This window comes from Gambusia affinis, linkage group LG15 (assembly GCF_019740435.1).
Source record: "Gambusia affinis linkage group LG15, SWU_Gaff_1.0, whole genome shotgun sequence".
Taxonomy (NCBI): Eukaryota; Metazoa; Chordata; class Actinopteri; order Cyprinodontiformes; family Poeciliidae; genus Gambusia; species Gambusia affinis.
This window is the reverse complement of record NC_057882.1, coordinates 20891665-20908637: the sequence shown is the minus strand read 5'-3', so window position 1 is coordinate 20908637 and position 16973 is coordinate 20891665. Positions and strand designations below refer to the sequence as shown.

Below are 16973 nucleotides of genomic sequence, written 5' to 3'. Positions count from 1 at the left end.
AGTGACCACACACTCAAAAGTGTGTGTTTGCGTTTATGTTATGATACAGAAGAGATAGGGTTGTGTGGGGATCCCATCTGCGTAAGCACCTTGTCCAGCCACTGCAGGGGTCCATGCAGGTGCACTTCTATCCAGCAGGGGGTGCTGGTCACATCTTGACGGTGGTATTCAGCACCCCAACCCTGAGGAATGGAAGTGGCCATAAATCTCAGCTGGTTGGATGGTGGTGTGAGTGCTAATGGGAGGGAGTGTCACCCCACCTTGTATGTGGCAGGATCTGACATGTCTGGCAGCGGCTATAAGGTCTAAACATTTCACTGCTCAATAAATTACAACCAACAATGTACAGTGCCAGCACTAACTTTTCATTCAGCTTTCAGGAAGAATTACTGGGCTTGTTCCTGCAGATGTATAATGAAAAATGAACTCCGGTACCTTGACAAAGCTCATGCGGATGGTGCACATCTTGGTGAGCTCGTAGACGACCTCGAAGCCGTGGTTGACAGACTGGGCGAGAAGCTGAGCAAACAGCTGGTTGTTAAAGATCTTAAGGCTGCAGCCACTTGGGATCTTGCACACAGTGGTGGTGTGGAAGCCATGCTGGAAGTTACAGTTACGGCTCTGCACAAAGATGCTGCTGTCACTCAAACACTCTGCATAAACCTCCCCTCCCACGTAGTACAGATGTAAACCTGAGAAAAAGGGAAGGAAGGAGGTGTTACATTCAAGCTTGAGAAGTCCAATATAAGTAAACCACTAGAAAATTAGAATAATGTTTATGTATTCTGACATAAACATTATCATCACCAAGGAAACAGCAATAGGAGAAATGGTTATTCCAATAAATTTGGCCAATTAGTCTTAGATTCATATTTTCATGTATGAATTTAATGGATTGCGACAAACAAGTGCATTTTTGTTTTTTGAAAAAGCTGGTTTTTCAGTGTTCAGACGAATCAAATCAAGCTTTTGTTTTTCCTGAACACTAACCAGGAATGAACTTCTGGAAAACTGCAAAAATACTAAAACAAAGTTCCTTCCAGTCAAAAATACAGTAACACTGAATAATTACCACTTGTTAAGAGTTGAGGTGGTTTTAGAAAAATGGAGCAAAATCCCTTCACATCAATACTCTATATTTGTTTAACAGATATACATCTCCAATATTAAATTAAATCCAGGTGCCCTACATAATTTTGATCATAAAGTCAACATCCAAAAGGTTATGTTCAACCTCAGTTTGAAAATCAAAATTTGTGAAAAGACCCCATTAAAATATTTGACTGTGTGTGTGTGTGTGTTCATTTACACATTACTTATCTTTTTTTCTTTTTGCGTTACCTTGTAAATGCCCAGTTAGATTTTTTTTAAGACTATATTTGGGCTATCAGACTAAAGATGACTGAATACAATTTACTGCATTATTTGCTGTATAATTTCCCTTCCATTCTACTACACTGCTTTGTGTTGGTCTGTCACATAACATCCCATTAAAATTAACTGAAGTTCGTGGGCTTAATGTAACTAAAACGGCTGCAAATCAGCTGGAGGTACTCACCTTTGCCTATGTGCCTGCGAGTGTGCTCGATGGTGGAGTTGCGGTTGACATTGGAAAGCAGACCAAGACAGAATCGGTTCTTGTTATTGGATGGGTCTGTAAAGCCGTCAACCAAGACGCTGCGGGACGAGGCGTGGAACGTCTCCCCCACCCGGTTGTTGAGCTCATAGTAAGCTATGGAGCACCAGTACTCAGGCTCTTCGTAACAAACAGGCCTCATATCTAAAGACAGAGTTAGCTTAGGGGGGATGGTGGACTTTAAAAAAATAATTGTGTAGATTTGAGAATGGAGGAAAATGATAAGTTACCTCTGTGTGGAGCAGAGAATGTGAGTTTGGGGGTTTCTGTAGAATTGCTTGGCTTCATATCTTCTTGAGTATTTGTCTCCATCATACTGTATGGAGGGGGAGGAGTCTCAGCTAGATTCACACAAACATCAGAAGAAGAAAAATAATCAATGCAAATTGATCAAGGTCAGAATCTTTAACAGCTGGAAGTTTTTTGGTTCCTACCTGTGATGTGATACGGACTGCCAGGTTCTGCAGAGCTGGTGGGGGAGTTGGGGTAACTCTGTGAGGTGGGTGATTGGGCGAGGGAGGAAGTTGGAGAGGAGGAGAAGGAGGAGACGGGAAGCGGCGGGAAGGAGTCTGGGTAGGTGGCATTCTGTGGCATCAGTGGCTCATTGTTCAGGGAAGCATTCCTGAACTTGGCCAGTAAACTGTGCTGAGGGTTGAACTCACTGTGGCGTGGGACCAGAACTGGTGGAAGCACTGATGACATGAGAGAGAGCTGATAAAACACCCAAAGACAACACAAGCTCAAAATCCTCCAATAAACACAATCAGTTTATAAATCCTGTCTTTCACCAAAAACTCTGGCAGATCCTTTCTTGTACCTGGAGTCTCCACACGCCTGTAGTGGTAAGGGTTGACACAGATGTCCTTTTGTTTGGAGCCAAAGGGGAACTCGCAGCATTCGAGGGGTTTCAGCTCATGGTGGGACTGCAGGTCAGGCCAGCGCCACACCCTGCAGTAGATGACATGGGGAAGACCCTTCCTGTGGGACACCTGCAGTCTCCCATCCAGCGACCGAGGAATTGTCACACACTTACCTGAAGGTAGGAGTAAAAATGGAAATACATGTAAATATCTGTCTAAATGCAGACAAACTGAATCATTAGAGCTCAGCGATCAGGAACAATATTACTGTTGTAGTTAGAAAAGACGGAGCTGCTTTATAGAGACTGATGTATCAATCAGGAGAGATTTTGAACTTTTATTTTCAAAGTTGTGACTTTGGTGAGATGTTTGGTCATTTCTAAAAGTTAGACCTTGTGTGAATGTCTAAATTATTACAACTTCTAACTTCTAAAGTTCTTAGAAACTTTTCATGTGTCTTTCAGTGGTAAAAAGATAGAAAACAAAAGTCAAATTCACATTATTTCATTGTTTTTTTCCATTGTTTTTAATATTAACTTCTCTGCTTTAGTTCCGCCTTGTAAATTCATATCCCAATTTCATACCTACTTCATCAAAACCTATATCCATTCCATACCCACAAACAAATTATTACCCTTTTATGAACCAAGATAAATATTAGTTTAGTTATCTTGATGGTAAAGTATTTAAATGAATTATCTACATTATCATAAAATGCTCAAATTGTATATGTATATCATTATTCACACATATGTTTTTGTTCACCTTGTATTACTCTTGTATTTCCATTGACTGTGGTTCTAAACCAGTTGTCTGTTATGAAACATGACAAATTATTGTCCCTAATGATACAAACTGTGCACTAGAAATGATTTGGACATTTATAAAAAATAATTCCCTATAACCGATTATACAAAGGCACCTTCAGAAATTTCTGAAATTTTTAGCAGGATTGGGTCACTAGTAATTTCTTGGTATCATCCTATTAAGAATAGAAAAAAAATGACATAAGAATAAAGAAATACTATATATAAGTGAATAAATGTAAACATGTGCTCTCCTATCATAAATTATTTTATAAATAACATGATACCAGCAGAACTATCTGACAGGGGTTGAACAGCAATTTTGGGCAACCCCTTTCTTGTACCTGGAGTGTTTATCTCCCCTGGTGGCTGGTTGTCACTCATTGATAATCACAGCTGCTACCAAACCAACAAAAGACTGATACAAACTGATGCAACACTGGTTCAAAAAACCACCTGGGACTAGGCCTTCACAAAAAGAAAGATACAATTTTGTATGTATATTATTCTGCAGAGGGTAATGTACAGAGAAAGGCTAAAGAAATACAGAGAAAAGTCCTGAACTGGGATTTTAACTGCCTCACATATTACATCAAGTTTGTCATATTATATACTTCGGACATGTGTGTTTACTAATACAAGAGTTAATGGATTACAATAACAAAAAATGAAACTATTCTGGCAAATATTCCAAGCTGAACTTGGGCACAGCTCTTTCGATTTGGTGTTTTTACAGGTAGAAGCACCATGAAACCATGGATAAAAGGATAAAGGTCGCATTTTCTTGGGCTCATCTCGGGATTGCCTTGTGACTCCATTTATCGGCTATGAATGCTGCTTTAGGCAGAACCATGGGCTAAGCTCTTCTGTGTTTCTCAATGTGCTACTCACTGGGCTGCCCAGGGCAGCTGAGAGCTCGCTCCAGTTCCTCCATTGCTCCCTTTTTCTTCTTCAGTTTCTTCACCAGAGAATCCACGGCCTTTTCTGCCCACTTTTCCTCCTCATCTCCTTGTTTCCAGCCAAGCAGACGCTTAACGGCAGGGCTAGTGAAGGAGAACAAGGATGTAATCGACGAAGAAGAGTTCATTGTGATATGGATAAATAGCTGGCAGGATGGGCTGAGATTAGGTCCAGTTAGCAGTGCAATCGTTCCCTTGAGGCGAAGGAGTGAAGAGACAAATAACTTGCTGCCAGGACACAAGACAAAAAAAAATAAAAATGGAGGATGAAAGAGGTATTGTGATGAGTAAACAGAGACGATCCTTTTATTATTTTGCTGTAACTTCCAAGCAGCTCTGGGGGAAGAAGCTGGACTTCAGCCAGCACAGTGTAAACCATAAATCCCTTCTCTGTGTTGGCACAAATGGGATCCGGCAACTTTGGATTTAAAACCTCCTGCAGGGATAGTTTTTCCTCACGCAGCCAGACATCCAGCTCAGGTTTCAATCATCTAGCAAGAGAGAGGAGAGACTGAGTTAAGGAACAGTTTTGCTAATTCAGGGGGATGGAAGCACTGTTTGTATATTTTGAGGCCAAAGAGATGTATTTGTGTAGTAGAAGAGAAGTGATTCATGCTTCGAAAAAATGTGACGCAGATTTATATTCAGCAGATCTGAGTGGACACTGTAGAACAACCTGCCGCTGCCTTGCAGCAGCAGGTATTTTTATGTATGCTTCGTCTAGAGACTAGAATTTATTTCTCATTTTCCTTTGAAAAACATCTCTAGATCAGTCGGATTTGACAGAATGTTACGTAAGGATCCATTTTCAAGTCTTGCCACAAATTCTCGATTGGATTTAGGTCTGGTCTTTGACTGGACCTTTGCAGCACATGGATGAACTTTAATCTAAGCCATTTCTGACTGCAAGTTTAGATTTGTTGCCCAAGTGGAAAGTGAATCTTCTGACTTGACTTGACTTGACTTTTGTAACGTGGAGGAGTTTTTTCCTTCAGATAAATAAGCCCTGTGTCTGACTCTATCCAACTCTGACTAGCTCTCCTGGATTCAGATGAAAAGCATACATTCTTTATGATGCTGCCACCGGCATTATTGATAGAGAGGGGTGTGCACAGGACCTAATTCAAACCTCGGACTCAGCTCTGTGTGTAAATTTCGTCATGTGAATCTGCCTGCTATTTTTCATAACAATTCTCCTCGGATGTCTGCATGCAGCTCAGGTTTTTTGACAGCACAGACTGTACTCATTAACTGTGACAATAACGTTACCATTAGTAACTCCAAGCACAAAGAAGATGTTGTTTTTCTCATTTGGATAATTTATCTTTTAGGAAGAGCAAAATAACAAAAGTAATTTGATTTCCTGGAGAGAAATCCCCCATTTCATTATTTTCAACATCTGAATAGGGAGTGTCCAAATTAGTAAGTCATCTCCACTATCAAGATGAAGAGAGCAAATCAACTGAGCCAAAAATAGTATGAATATGGTTCAAGTACCTCGTATCCCTGGATGCAGAGAAGGTCATAACTCTCCATCAAGCCTCTTCCCCAAGCATTATGTTTTGCATGTAGGCCAAAAAATTCTGTTTTGTTTCTCTGACCAGAGCACCCTCTACCACATGTTTGCTGTGTCTGCTTTTAAAGCTTGTTCTAACTTCTTATGTCTTTCAACTCTGGCTTTTGTCTTGACACTCTACCGCAAACGCCAGGTTTGTACAGATAACAGTTATCATCAGTTTCTCCCACCTGAGCTGTGAATCTCTGCAGCTCTTCCAGATTTATCATAAGCCTCATGGCTGCTTCTCTGGGCAAAGCTCTCCTTTTCTGGCCTTTTAATTGAGCTGGACAAGTACGTCTTTAACACTTTGTAGTTGTGCAACACTCTTTTGGAGGTTGGATTGGACAGTTCTATAAGATTATCAAAGCTTTAGATAAGGATTTATTTTGAGGTAGCAGAGTAACAGAGGCTGGATGATAATAGATGTCACACTTTCCAGACTTTTACTGAATTGTAAAAAGAGAAAAATTAATCACAAATCACTTTCCCTTCACTTCACTAGTATGGGAAAGGGTAAAATGGTCTGTACAGGCATTGTAGGTGGATTTCCACAATAAAGAGGCTCAATCAGCAGGGCTACACAGAGCATGCCTGTATCACAGTGGTCTTCCACATGCTACACTATATGTGGAAGAGAACATTAAATGCTTAACAAAACTGTCTTAGTTAGAGAAAGCCAATATGGCCAGGCTCATTTCTAGATCCACCAACAATGAGGAATGTCCTTTCTGGCCTCTGTTTCTATGATCATGCCACTGACGCCCAGGAGCCTTACTGTCTGGCCAGAACACATCACAGAACAGGAGGGGGAGAGCGAGACAGGGAGGGAGACAGAAACACAGTCCCTGTTTGTATCTTTCTGTCTGCCTAAATAGCCACTGAGTATTACACAAATGCCCACAGCGAGGTGCGGATGTGCAAAAAGAGACACTTTGATGTCCGGCCTCTAAAATATTTACACTGGAATTATCTGAGACAGAAGCAGAAGATTATAACTTGCCTACTTGTTTTTCTCTCATTGTGTGGTTCAGGCTCTCAGCATTTTCACTTCAGTCTTGCAATGGTGATTACAGCTTTGTTTCACATTATGCATATTGTGGGGTTTTTGTGCATTGGATGGAACTTTAGAAAAAACAAAGACCGGAAATGTAAAAGATGACTTAGGATGACTTGGACCTTCATTTTAAAGGTGATTATGGCATAATGAGTTTTTTAAAAAAACTAAAGACCAGATCCACACTTGAGCAGATCTAAACAAAAAGACAGCACATCTGTGTATCTGCATACTTGTGCTTGTTGGTTGAAATGTGACCAGTTCTGTGGCCCCAGAATGGCAGACAAGCAGACAGCTGAGGAGGGTTTTTTTCTCTTACAATGACAGCAAAGCTGCATCAGTCCGTCTCTGCTGCTGCCGCTGCTTTATGGAGCCTGGCGTCACTCAGTCTGCAGCCTCAGATAGGCTAATTACCTAATGCTTTATCACCAGTGCACCCCTTCCCAAAAAAGTAAACACGCCAGCTTCCTTTAACTATCGCTGCATCCAGTCTCTGTGCCGCAGCAGAATCCGGTTTCTGCACACACACCTTTACTCTGCTCAGGAGATTGTGACATAAAAAAAAAACCATAAAAGAAAACATAAAGTAGCCACTACTTCAGGTCTAATATATAATGTTTAACAACATGTCGTCGCCACAGGAATGCTTTTAGAAATAAATGAAAACATTTTAACCAAAATAGTCTAAAATTGGCATCTTAATTTTTTAAATTACGTTATATGTTAAGAGAAAGTCATTTTAATAGCAACCAGGATAAAAGTTGTCAGAGTAAACATCTTATGCAACTCCTAAGACAATAACAATCTTTACGCTTTGTATCGGATGCAAATTCATAACAAACGGTAAAATGACAAAAACACTCATAACCCTCTCAAATAGAGTGTTGTTATTTCATTTCTCACCTGTTTTGTCATAGCAAGTGCACCGCTGAGTGTTAAGCGTGTGTGGATGTTTCCGCGTCTGCAGCGGGTCAGGCCGGTGTGCTGAGGTTGTGAAGGTGTGTTTCTGTCTGCAAATGTGTGTGCATGTGTGTGTCTGCGGAGTGGGTTGTGTCTAGGAGCGTGTTTACGTTGAAAAACAAAGAAAGTAGTAAAACCGAAGTGCATCCAGTTAGTTCTATTTCAAAATAAAAGTGTCAGAGAGAAACTCGGGTTGGTGGATGTAACCTGGAAAGAAAGAATCATTTGTGGAGTACTTAGCATTTTTTGTTTAAGAAGATATATACTTGATGTTGAAATTCTGTCCTAAAACAATTACAAAAAGTGTCCATCTGCACTGACTATGAGATGGAGGGCCAAATTTGCACCATTTTCAATCTGCAGTCAGAGACCTGCTGTATTTTGGACAATCCTGCTCTAGATGACTTTATCAACATACTTTTGTTTTATAACCTAATGCTTATAGTATGGATTAATTATATAGTATTAATTCATTATATATTCATGGGTATTTTTTTTCTTTTTATTGAAGTACATCTGAAATGTTTATCAAAGAGAAATGCTTAAATGTACAAGAAGACATTAGCCCTTGTCAATAGTTAACTTGGGAATACATATTCACTGAATGTTTTTTTTTTTTTTTTTAGTTTGTTTGTTTTTTGTTTCCAGCTCACTAAAGGATGCTCATGGTTGAAAAAGTGACTAACATAGTCCAGTAATTTTATTGTGAAATACCGGTGACAGTGTCTTCCGGTGCTACGCGACCACGTTTTCCCGTTTTGATGCAGGTTTCATGGAGCTCAGAGACTCCGCTCCTCCAGCAGCCACAGCCGAGCGCCACACAGCCTCGGCGGCGTCAGCCTGGCTGGAACCGCAGCGCCTGTGTGCTGGATCCCTCCGCCTCCCCCCACCGTCCTGGAACTTTCCCAGGATTTCAGATTCTGTCCGCACGCGCCCGTTCATCCGTGCATCCGTGCCACCTGAGCCACGCACAACGCGCACGTTTCTCCATTCATCACGTTATACCTCATGGAGAGCTACAGTAACACCTGTTCTCTTTCAGGCTATTTTAGCAAGTTTTCCGAGACAGCCAGTGATAGTTTGTCTTATTTATAAGCTATTTATAGTGTGCTTCTAACTTTAGTTATCTGACCTCTACTACAATGCATTTGTGATTATTTCTACAGAAATGAGTTTAATTTCTTTATCTGAAAAACTGAAATTATAAGCATCATGGGACAATTTGCTTATTAGACTCTCGCTTAACATTAACGTATAATAATAATAATAATAATAATAATAATAATAATAATAATAATAATAATAATAATAATAATAATGCAGACAAATAAAAACACTGCACCTGTGGTGTGAAGAAATGATAAAACTGGGACTCATTTTCTGCGCTACTGCTGCATAAATTCCTCCACGCTGTGAAATTTGAGTTTTCTGTTGTTGAATTAAGGTTTGCATAATCACCCATCGTTGGAAGTCACGTAGAGGTCTTTTTCATTGCGGATGGATACGATCCTTTTATTGGGAGTGCCGTGACCGGTCCAGTTAATGACGCAGACTCGGCTGGCGACAGTGAGTCTACAAGTTTGACATTTTCACAGTTTACAGCAACTGCTGCGGGACGTAACGGTACTGCCAGCACCAAGTGAAACCTCTCAGGAGACCCTTTCAGAAAAAAACATGCTTTATTCCCCCTCCACCAACCGTCAGGTAAATCATCCAATAACCCTATCAGCGGCGGACCGCAGAGACCTGAGTAAAAGCCGGTGTTTCCAAAGTCTCAACACAGGGAAGCAGAGGCGTTCCACGGCCAAAATGTGCTTTTTTTTCTTTCACAAAAGAGCTGATTCCGGAGACAGGAAGCAAGAACTGTGCAGATGATGATGATTCGCCGCCTCTGTGTCTTGTCTGGCTGTAAGAGCGCAGACAGGGAGAACACAAACAGGATGCGCTCCATGGGGCCCCGTGAGGCCCTAGAGACATGCGCATCAACGGGACTCTAGAGATCAGGATGAAAACAGCACTATTAAGGTTCATTTTAGAAAAAAGAAGCTACCCTTTCTGGACATTTTCCACAAAATGTCAACCTGTGCATAATGTAAACCAACAAAAGGGAGTAGGGTATAGTCATCTAGAATTCAGGGGTTCCTTTTGGTTTTTAATTAGATCAATAAAAATACTTAGACACCCTTGTAGCTAAAACATAGAACCTAATTAGATATTTAGTAAACTTAAAATTTGAATCAGTCAGATTAGATAAATGTTGCTCTGGGGTTGTAGGTACAAAGTGCATGGTATTCTGAACGAAAGAGTAAATCTCAATTTAGTTAAATAAAGCACCAGACCAAGGGTAACTTCTTTGAAGAGTAAAAAAGAATATAAAGGTAAAAGTTGAAGTAACAGAATGATAACATATCAGAGCAAGGAGAAGTGGTCATAATGTCCTCCAGCAGTCTTAGCCATAGCAACGTAATGTCAGGATCACCTAAGCTGCTCGAACTATAGTGTTTATCAAAAACAGATTATTTTGAGCCTCGTCTTAAAGGTAGAAAAGGTGTCTGCCTCACAAATTAAAACTGGGAGCTGGTTCGACAGGAGAGGAGCCTGATAACTGAAATATCTGCCTCCCATTCTACTTTTAGAAATTCCAAGAACCAGCAGTGAACCTGCAGTCTGAGCAAAGTGCTATTGGGAACATTTGGAATAATCAGATCTCTGTTGTATGATGGAGGTTGATTATCATCTTCCAAAAAGATCCCAAATTTAGGGGCAGTATCATTGGTTTCAAGAGACTCTTGGGATCAAAGGGTTAAGAGTATCAAACTTTTGTCAATATCCTTGAGATGAAAGAAGAAAATCCTAGAAACCAGTTTAATAGGGGATTTAAATGGTATGTCCTGGTCAGAGATAACACAGAGATTCTTTGCTGTATTACCAGAGGCCAATTTAATGCCAACCAGACCAAGTGATTGAGCAGTTTCTTTTTCAAAGAATTTCTGATTTGTCAGAATTCAAAAGCAAAATGAAAAAAACCCAAAAACATTGTGATCCAGATTTTATGTCAAGATGACATGATTTCATAAAACAGTAATCGGTGACCAAACACCAGCAGATTACTTCACTTTCCAGATTATTGCTGTTTGTAGAAACTTCACAATGAACTCTTTCTTTCACACTATGAGAAGAGGGTCAGGTTCTTTTTCTCCATAGCCAAGGATATACTCTTGACATCGTCTGTGGTACAGGTGTGGCTTATTGTAAAGACAGGCGACAGCTGTAGTCCATGTCCTGGACACACGTGTAACTCTAGAAGGCTCTGTTTTCTTTCTAATAAGAACTTTCTGGTCTTTATATATATATATAAGTTTTAAAAGGGACTGTCTGACACAGATTCTTGTAGTTTACTGTTAATGAATTGTTACATACTGATATAACCCAGACTGTGGAAATGGCCAAAGAAAGAAAATATCCTTTGGCGCAAAGTGGTGTTTTATTTTGTCTTAAATGACAAATGCAATGAATGTACATATTTTTAAGCTCTAAATCTGAAGTACATCTTTGTTGGAAAATTATTAAAAACAAACATTTATACTTTTATAAAGGCTGGCCACTAAAGGGCAGAAAAAAAATACTGACAATAAAATCAATCTCTGTTCTGTTATTTTCTGTTTAATTATGTTTCAAGTCATTCAGCCCATCAACCACATTTGTTCTTTTGACAGACACTCCACATGATCAGGTCCTTCACACATTTTTTACATGCAACTCTTACATTCTTAGCTGATTGAGAACAATATAAACATCAGGAGACATCAGTACAGAATCAGTCAGACATCCTGTTTACGTCGACAACAGAAACGCATGTGTAACAGGGGCCAATAAAAAGCCAGTATCCACAAAAAAGGCAGAACCACCAGGAATCCACAACAGTGTCATTATTTCATTTCCAATAATGTTTGGATGGAAAATTGATTTAAGCTTTGCTTTTTCTGATGATTAAGTTAAACCACAGGCACAGAACTCCCCCCCATGTTCACTGTAAGGCTCCATGGTCCTATAACAGGTTGTCTCTGTGACACAATGGCTTGTCCTTTTGGCTAATCAGTCTTATGTGGCGAATGCAGTTTCCAGGCTCCGGTGATGTAGCGCAGGCGAATGAAAATCAGATCCCGTCCCATCTGCAGCCAGCTCCAAAATGGGACCAGTTTGGACCCTGAGGAGGAAAAATCAACTCTGCACTTTCAACAGAAGTTCTTTAAAGTCAAACAGTAAAACTGTGGTGGTTTGCAGGCAATTAAAAATTACTGACAAAAGAAAAAGTAGCTAGCTTGCATAAAAAAAAAAAAACAACTGCAAAGGAATTCAGTTTGGGGACAAACAAGAGGTAAAGGGTGAAGACCAAAAACTTCATGAAAAACCAACCTTCTATTTCTGTCCAGTTCACCGCCACTTCTGCTATGGGGATTTTAAAGCACTGGGCAATGTATAGGAGTTCCACGTCAAAAGCCCTGAGAAAGCAAAGACAGATACAGAGCAGGCCTTCAGCAATAAATCCAGGTTTCACACCAGCTAAATAAAATTTTAAAAGAGAGGAAGAATAAATAATAACAGTTCAATTGATGACTCCGTTTTATATATTATACTAAGATTTTATTTTAATGATCTAATTATATAAAATCACTATAACACACATTGAAGTTTGTAATTATACAATGACAAAATATGAAATGCTTCCAGGGATAGGAGGACTTCAACACCGCACTGAATGTTGACTTCTAATTCTAAATAATTCAAACTACTAACTACAATTAGTAGTTTGAAAAACTTGTCAAAAACCTTTCCCTTATTACCAAGCATTTATAAATAAAAGTTAATGACCCTAAACATGAACAGATTTCCATTTTGACACATTACACTCGGATCACTACGTGACTTATTGGATTTGCAATTTCTTACCATCGCTCTACATGGAGAGAGGAAAAGGTCTTGAGAGCAGCTTCCCGCGTAAAAAGCTTGAAGCCACATTGTGTGTCTTTGATTCCCCTCACACAAAAGAACCACACCAGGAAGTGGAAGCCATACATTAGGAATGTACGAAACACAGATCGCTGAAGAAATACAAAATTGGGAATTCATTGCTCAAAATAGACATAATTTGTTGGGGTTTTTTTCCCGTCTTTAAGAAGACAAAAGAGTTTACCTGAGCTACAGAGTCTTTTTCTAGGTGAGCTCTGGAGCCACACATGATGGCCAGGTTTTCCTGCAGGAAAGAAATGGCGTAAATAATCTGTGTCTTTTGAGTGTCTTCTTAAAACCTTTGATTCACTTTTTCTTTCCACTCATTTTAGGTGTGGTACATGACTGTTTTCTGAGTATTACTTTTATTTGTTTATGAAACCATTTAAGTCTGAACTGAAGGAACGGCCACAGAATGGTCACAGTGGCCATTTACTTATATACGCTTTTGTAAAAATGTGACCCGCCAGCACTAATTTTAGTTGCTTCTGAAGAGCTTTAAAATGCATTAATGCTCTTCAGAAGCTGTAGTGCTTCTGAAGAGCGTTAAAGCTTCAGAAGAGAAGAACAGCATTTCAAACATTTATTACAGTCTCCCTGCCATTAGAAGTCATATTTTTATGTTAAGAGCAGAGGTGACATTACATTGTATGCAATGGAGCAGTATCTGTAAAATAAGATTTTTAACAAAGGAGTTCACATTTCAAACTGCTTTTAGTATATTCTATTAACACTTAGGGTAATTTCTGCTGTTTTTTTTTAACCACAGATGTGTCATAAAAACATTTGTTCTTAATGTTACTCTTTGATTTTGTTTTAGACTTCTCCCACTGATATGGATAATACAATACATTCAGTTTTCTTAATTCTGTAACATCCACACTAAAGAGGTTTACAGATTACATTAAGCTGAAAATATGTGTATTTACATTACCAATCACTTTCTGGAGAAATAACCAGAAACATATTAATAATTTTAAAAACAATGAGGTGATTCTCATTTGTTGGCTGATAATGGGACATGCAGTAGATGATAGAACTTCTCATGTTTTACCTGTTTTGAACTGAGGACATTACTATTATATAGTATTGATCTGATGAAAAAAATTATTTTAGGGTTGAAAAACACATTTCACACTTTACTTGTACACTGCCATGTCTTTTTAAGCATGTGCTGTGTAATATATGAAAAAGAGCCAGAATTCAAAGAGAAACATTGAGTAACTTTAAAAGTCTGGAGGATAACTGATAAAAACACAGCACTGTACATTTATAAGAGATTGTATAGGAAAAGTAAAATAAAAACCCAACTGGTCCGGTGTCGAGATCTTTCAGTCCAGCCTCCACTTTCTCAAGATCAGAAAACTTCGTGGCTCCATCCGCATCTGCCATCAGTATGAGTTTCCCTCTGGAGCTCAGAGTTCCCTTTAGGAGCACCAGAGAGACTCCAACATTAGTAATAGCAACATAAAATCAAACCATGTCAGTTACTTCAGAAAAATGTTTAAAAATCTGCAGCCCACAGCCTCACCATTCTCACAGCTCCTCCTTTCCCCCTGTTCTTCACCAGCGTCAGGACCCTCACTTTATCTGCACTGTATTTGTTGGTATAACGCAAAGCAACCTGGTAGAGCATCACAAAAACATCCCCGCTTTAAACGGCATCACTGAGCAGAACTCATGGGAGCATATTAAAAAATACGATTCAAACCATTACCTCTGTGGTTTTGTCTCTGCTGCCATCATCGACCACAATGACCTCATAGGTGAAAGAGGGGTTTTGTTTCTGCAGTGATAATGAGAGGGATTTTCACAACAATGCTTTTAATCGGACTAATGCTGCCACCTAGCGGTAGCAGTTGGAAATAATGCCTGCATCCTGAAATGAGAACTTTTAGAAGATGCTACTCTTAGACTCATTGTAAGTCATAATCTACAAAAAGTCTTATAATTTTTTTAAATAAACTGTTTTCTTATGAGAAATGAAAAAAAAGTTGTACTAACAGAATGTTGAGTAGAACAATTAAATTGATCTACTGATCCATCTAAGATGCATGAAAAAAATTTGTGTCAAAAACTAAGCACAGAATAAAAGAATAGTGCTGCCATAAAACTTGCACCTATATATTAGTAAGTAGAACAAGACTTTTCATATAATCATGTTTTTACTCACTTGTCTATTTTCCAAGTACTGCATTGCTTCATCAAGCATCACAGGCACTGAAATCAAAGAAAGATGCAAGACCTTTCAGTTTTCCGTGGGTGGACCATGACATAAAACCTAGCGGATGAAGTTTGATGCATTATTAAGAATTTCCCAGTTATTAGTGAAGGCCCGTTGTTCGGTTTAATGATTTAGATTTAATTTAAATTATAAATCACATTAAAGATTACTTCCTCAATTTATTTATTTTGCTACTGCAAAAAAAGTACCTGACAGAAAAGCAGAGACAACTCACTTCGGAGCTCCTCGTTGTAGGCAGGTATCACCACAGAAAGTTCTCTGGAAAATGGATCATGCAGACTCGGGAAGGGTTTGCGCTCTCCTGTGGCTGTGAGGAAGTATTTCTCATTCTCGTGGCGAGTCAGGTTCACCATCCCTGCAGTCAGATGTGCAACTAGAAGCACCTAAAATGGGATAAATATGGTAATGAATTTCAGAATAAAATATCAGGAAATATCTCATCTTATATTAGCAACATGCCTTTCATTACACGTTTTGTACAGATGATAAGTTATCATGTGTTTTGAAAACAACAATATAATGTTTGAGGATTTTGTTCACATTAAAGCAAATAATATTGTTACATTGTACAGACTGGACATTTTTTAAACTATACATTATAAGTTTATTTTCATCTTATTTGTTGGTTTGAAACATTTATGACTTCTACGTAGGCTTTGTATAACATTTGACTAAATGTAAACCCTGTAAAAATCAGTATATAACAATTCATTAACCCTTAGTAATCCCTGCTAAGATCGGCTTATGATTATGCCTTATGGTATGTTGTGTGTGCTTAATATAAAATAGGTCAAAAAGAAAACAAATTGAGAATAAAACCAAATCCAATCTTGGCAAAAACTATAGTTGATAAAGGAAACATATATTTTCAACTAAACACAATTTAAAGCAGTTATAATCCTCTTCCAATACAATCACAGAGGTAGAGTGGCATCATGTGTTCTGTCCATATTAACACTTGCTGACTCGATCTAACCGTAAGGCTACAGTAATTATGCTTTCAGGGCTAAAACACTGATTTCTAACCAGCTTCATTACAACTCACTCCTCATGACAACCTGGACTCATTTTACATTATAAACTGAAAAGTTTAAGTCAGTCTTCATTTTACCCAGGACTGTCAATTAAAAGTGCATAAACTTTAAAACTGTAGCCAGCTTCTTGCATCACATTTTAATCAATAAATTCTTAACATGTTCAACCGCATCAACGTCAAATATTACTCACCACAATCAAACCGAGAGCTGCCAAAGCAAAGAGAACCTGGATTATATCACAGAGGATATCCATTTTCCTTAAAGCAGCCTTTAACAGACCACCTGCCCAGGTGGCTAGCTGAAAGGCTAGCTTCTTTCCTTGATATTTGAATTGAAACCTTGCAGCCGGTGCTCCAGTTTCAACCTTCCTACATGAAAACGCAAGCTTACAATAACTCGTTTACAGTGAAAATGATGAACAACTCGTCATTCGTCCAATATTCTGTGGACAGATGAACTCTGCTTCCAATCACAACTGTACACAGCGGCGACACGGAAGTCACTGTTGTTACTCGACACATCATCAGTTTGAGACAAGAAGGAACCGCATTGCTCCTAGACAGGCAGTAGTCACAAAACACTTCCATCTACTGGTAATAGGGGGAAACGACGGCAATTATTTATAATTGATTTAAGACAATACAGCTTTACTGCAGAGCGCAATTCTTGGAGAGCGTAATTCTTGTTTAACTTATCTCATTACAATGCAATTTATTTTTTTAAGAATGAGTAGGAAGAGATGAATTAAACATTTTGTTAGAGAATCGTGCTCAATTGTATCTTCCCCTCCATTCAGTTATAGTCAGAAGTAGTGATGGTGAGATGAAGCCTCATGAGGCATTGAACCA

At 38.9% G+C, this 16973-nt stretch overlaps 2 protein-coding genes across 3 annotated transcripts; both read right to left on the bottom strand.

The window, feature by feature from the left end:
* On the bottom strand, positions 1-7910 carry smad9 (SMAD family member 9). Of its 2 annotated transcripts, none has more exons than XM_044140026.1 (8): positions 7777-7910; positions 4194-4752; positions 2454-2669; positions 2071-2328; positions 1867-1977; positions 1559-1780; positions 436-692; positions 1-182 (listed from the first exon to the last, which is right to left on the bottom strand). In XM_044140026.1, exons 2-8 carry the CDS (start codon positions 4387-4389, stop codon positions 39-41), a joined length of 1404 nt encoding a protein of 467 aa, XP_043995961.1. In that variant the 5' UTR covers positions 4390-4752; positions 7777-7910; the 3' UTR covers positions 1-38. The 2 variants fall into 2 exon arrangements, with proteins under 2 accessions (XP_043995961.1, XP_043995962.1); XM_044140027.1 differs by having other exon boundaries at positions 4194-4345; positions 7777-7901.
* Positions 7911-11476: 3566 nt separating this feature from the next.
* Positions 11477-16692, bottom strand: alg5 (ALG5 dolichyl-phosphate beta-glucosyltransferase). Its single transcript, XM_044140025.1, has 10 exons — positions 16316-16692; positions 15303-15471; positions 15017-15063; positions 14561-14629; positions 14375-14467; positions 14155-14268; positions 13028-13087; positions 12784-12935; positions 12250-12335; positions 11477-12040 (listed from the first exon to the last, which is right to left on the bottom strand). The coding sequence occupies exons 1-10, from the start codon at positions 16376-16378 to the stop codon at positions 11925-11927; spliced, it is 969 nt and encodes a 322-aa protein (XP_043995960.1). The 5' UTR covers positions 16379-16692; the 3' UTR covers positions 11477-11924.
* Positions 16693-16973: the final 281 nt, after the last annotated feature.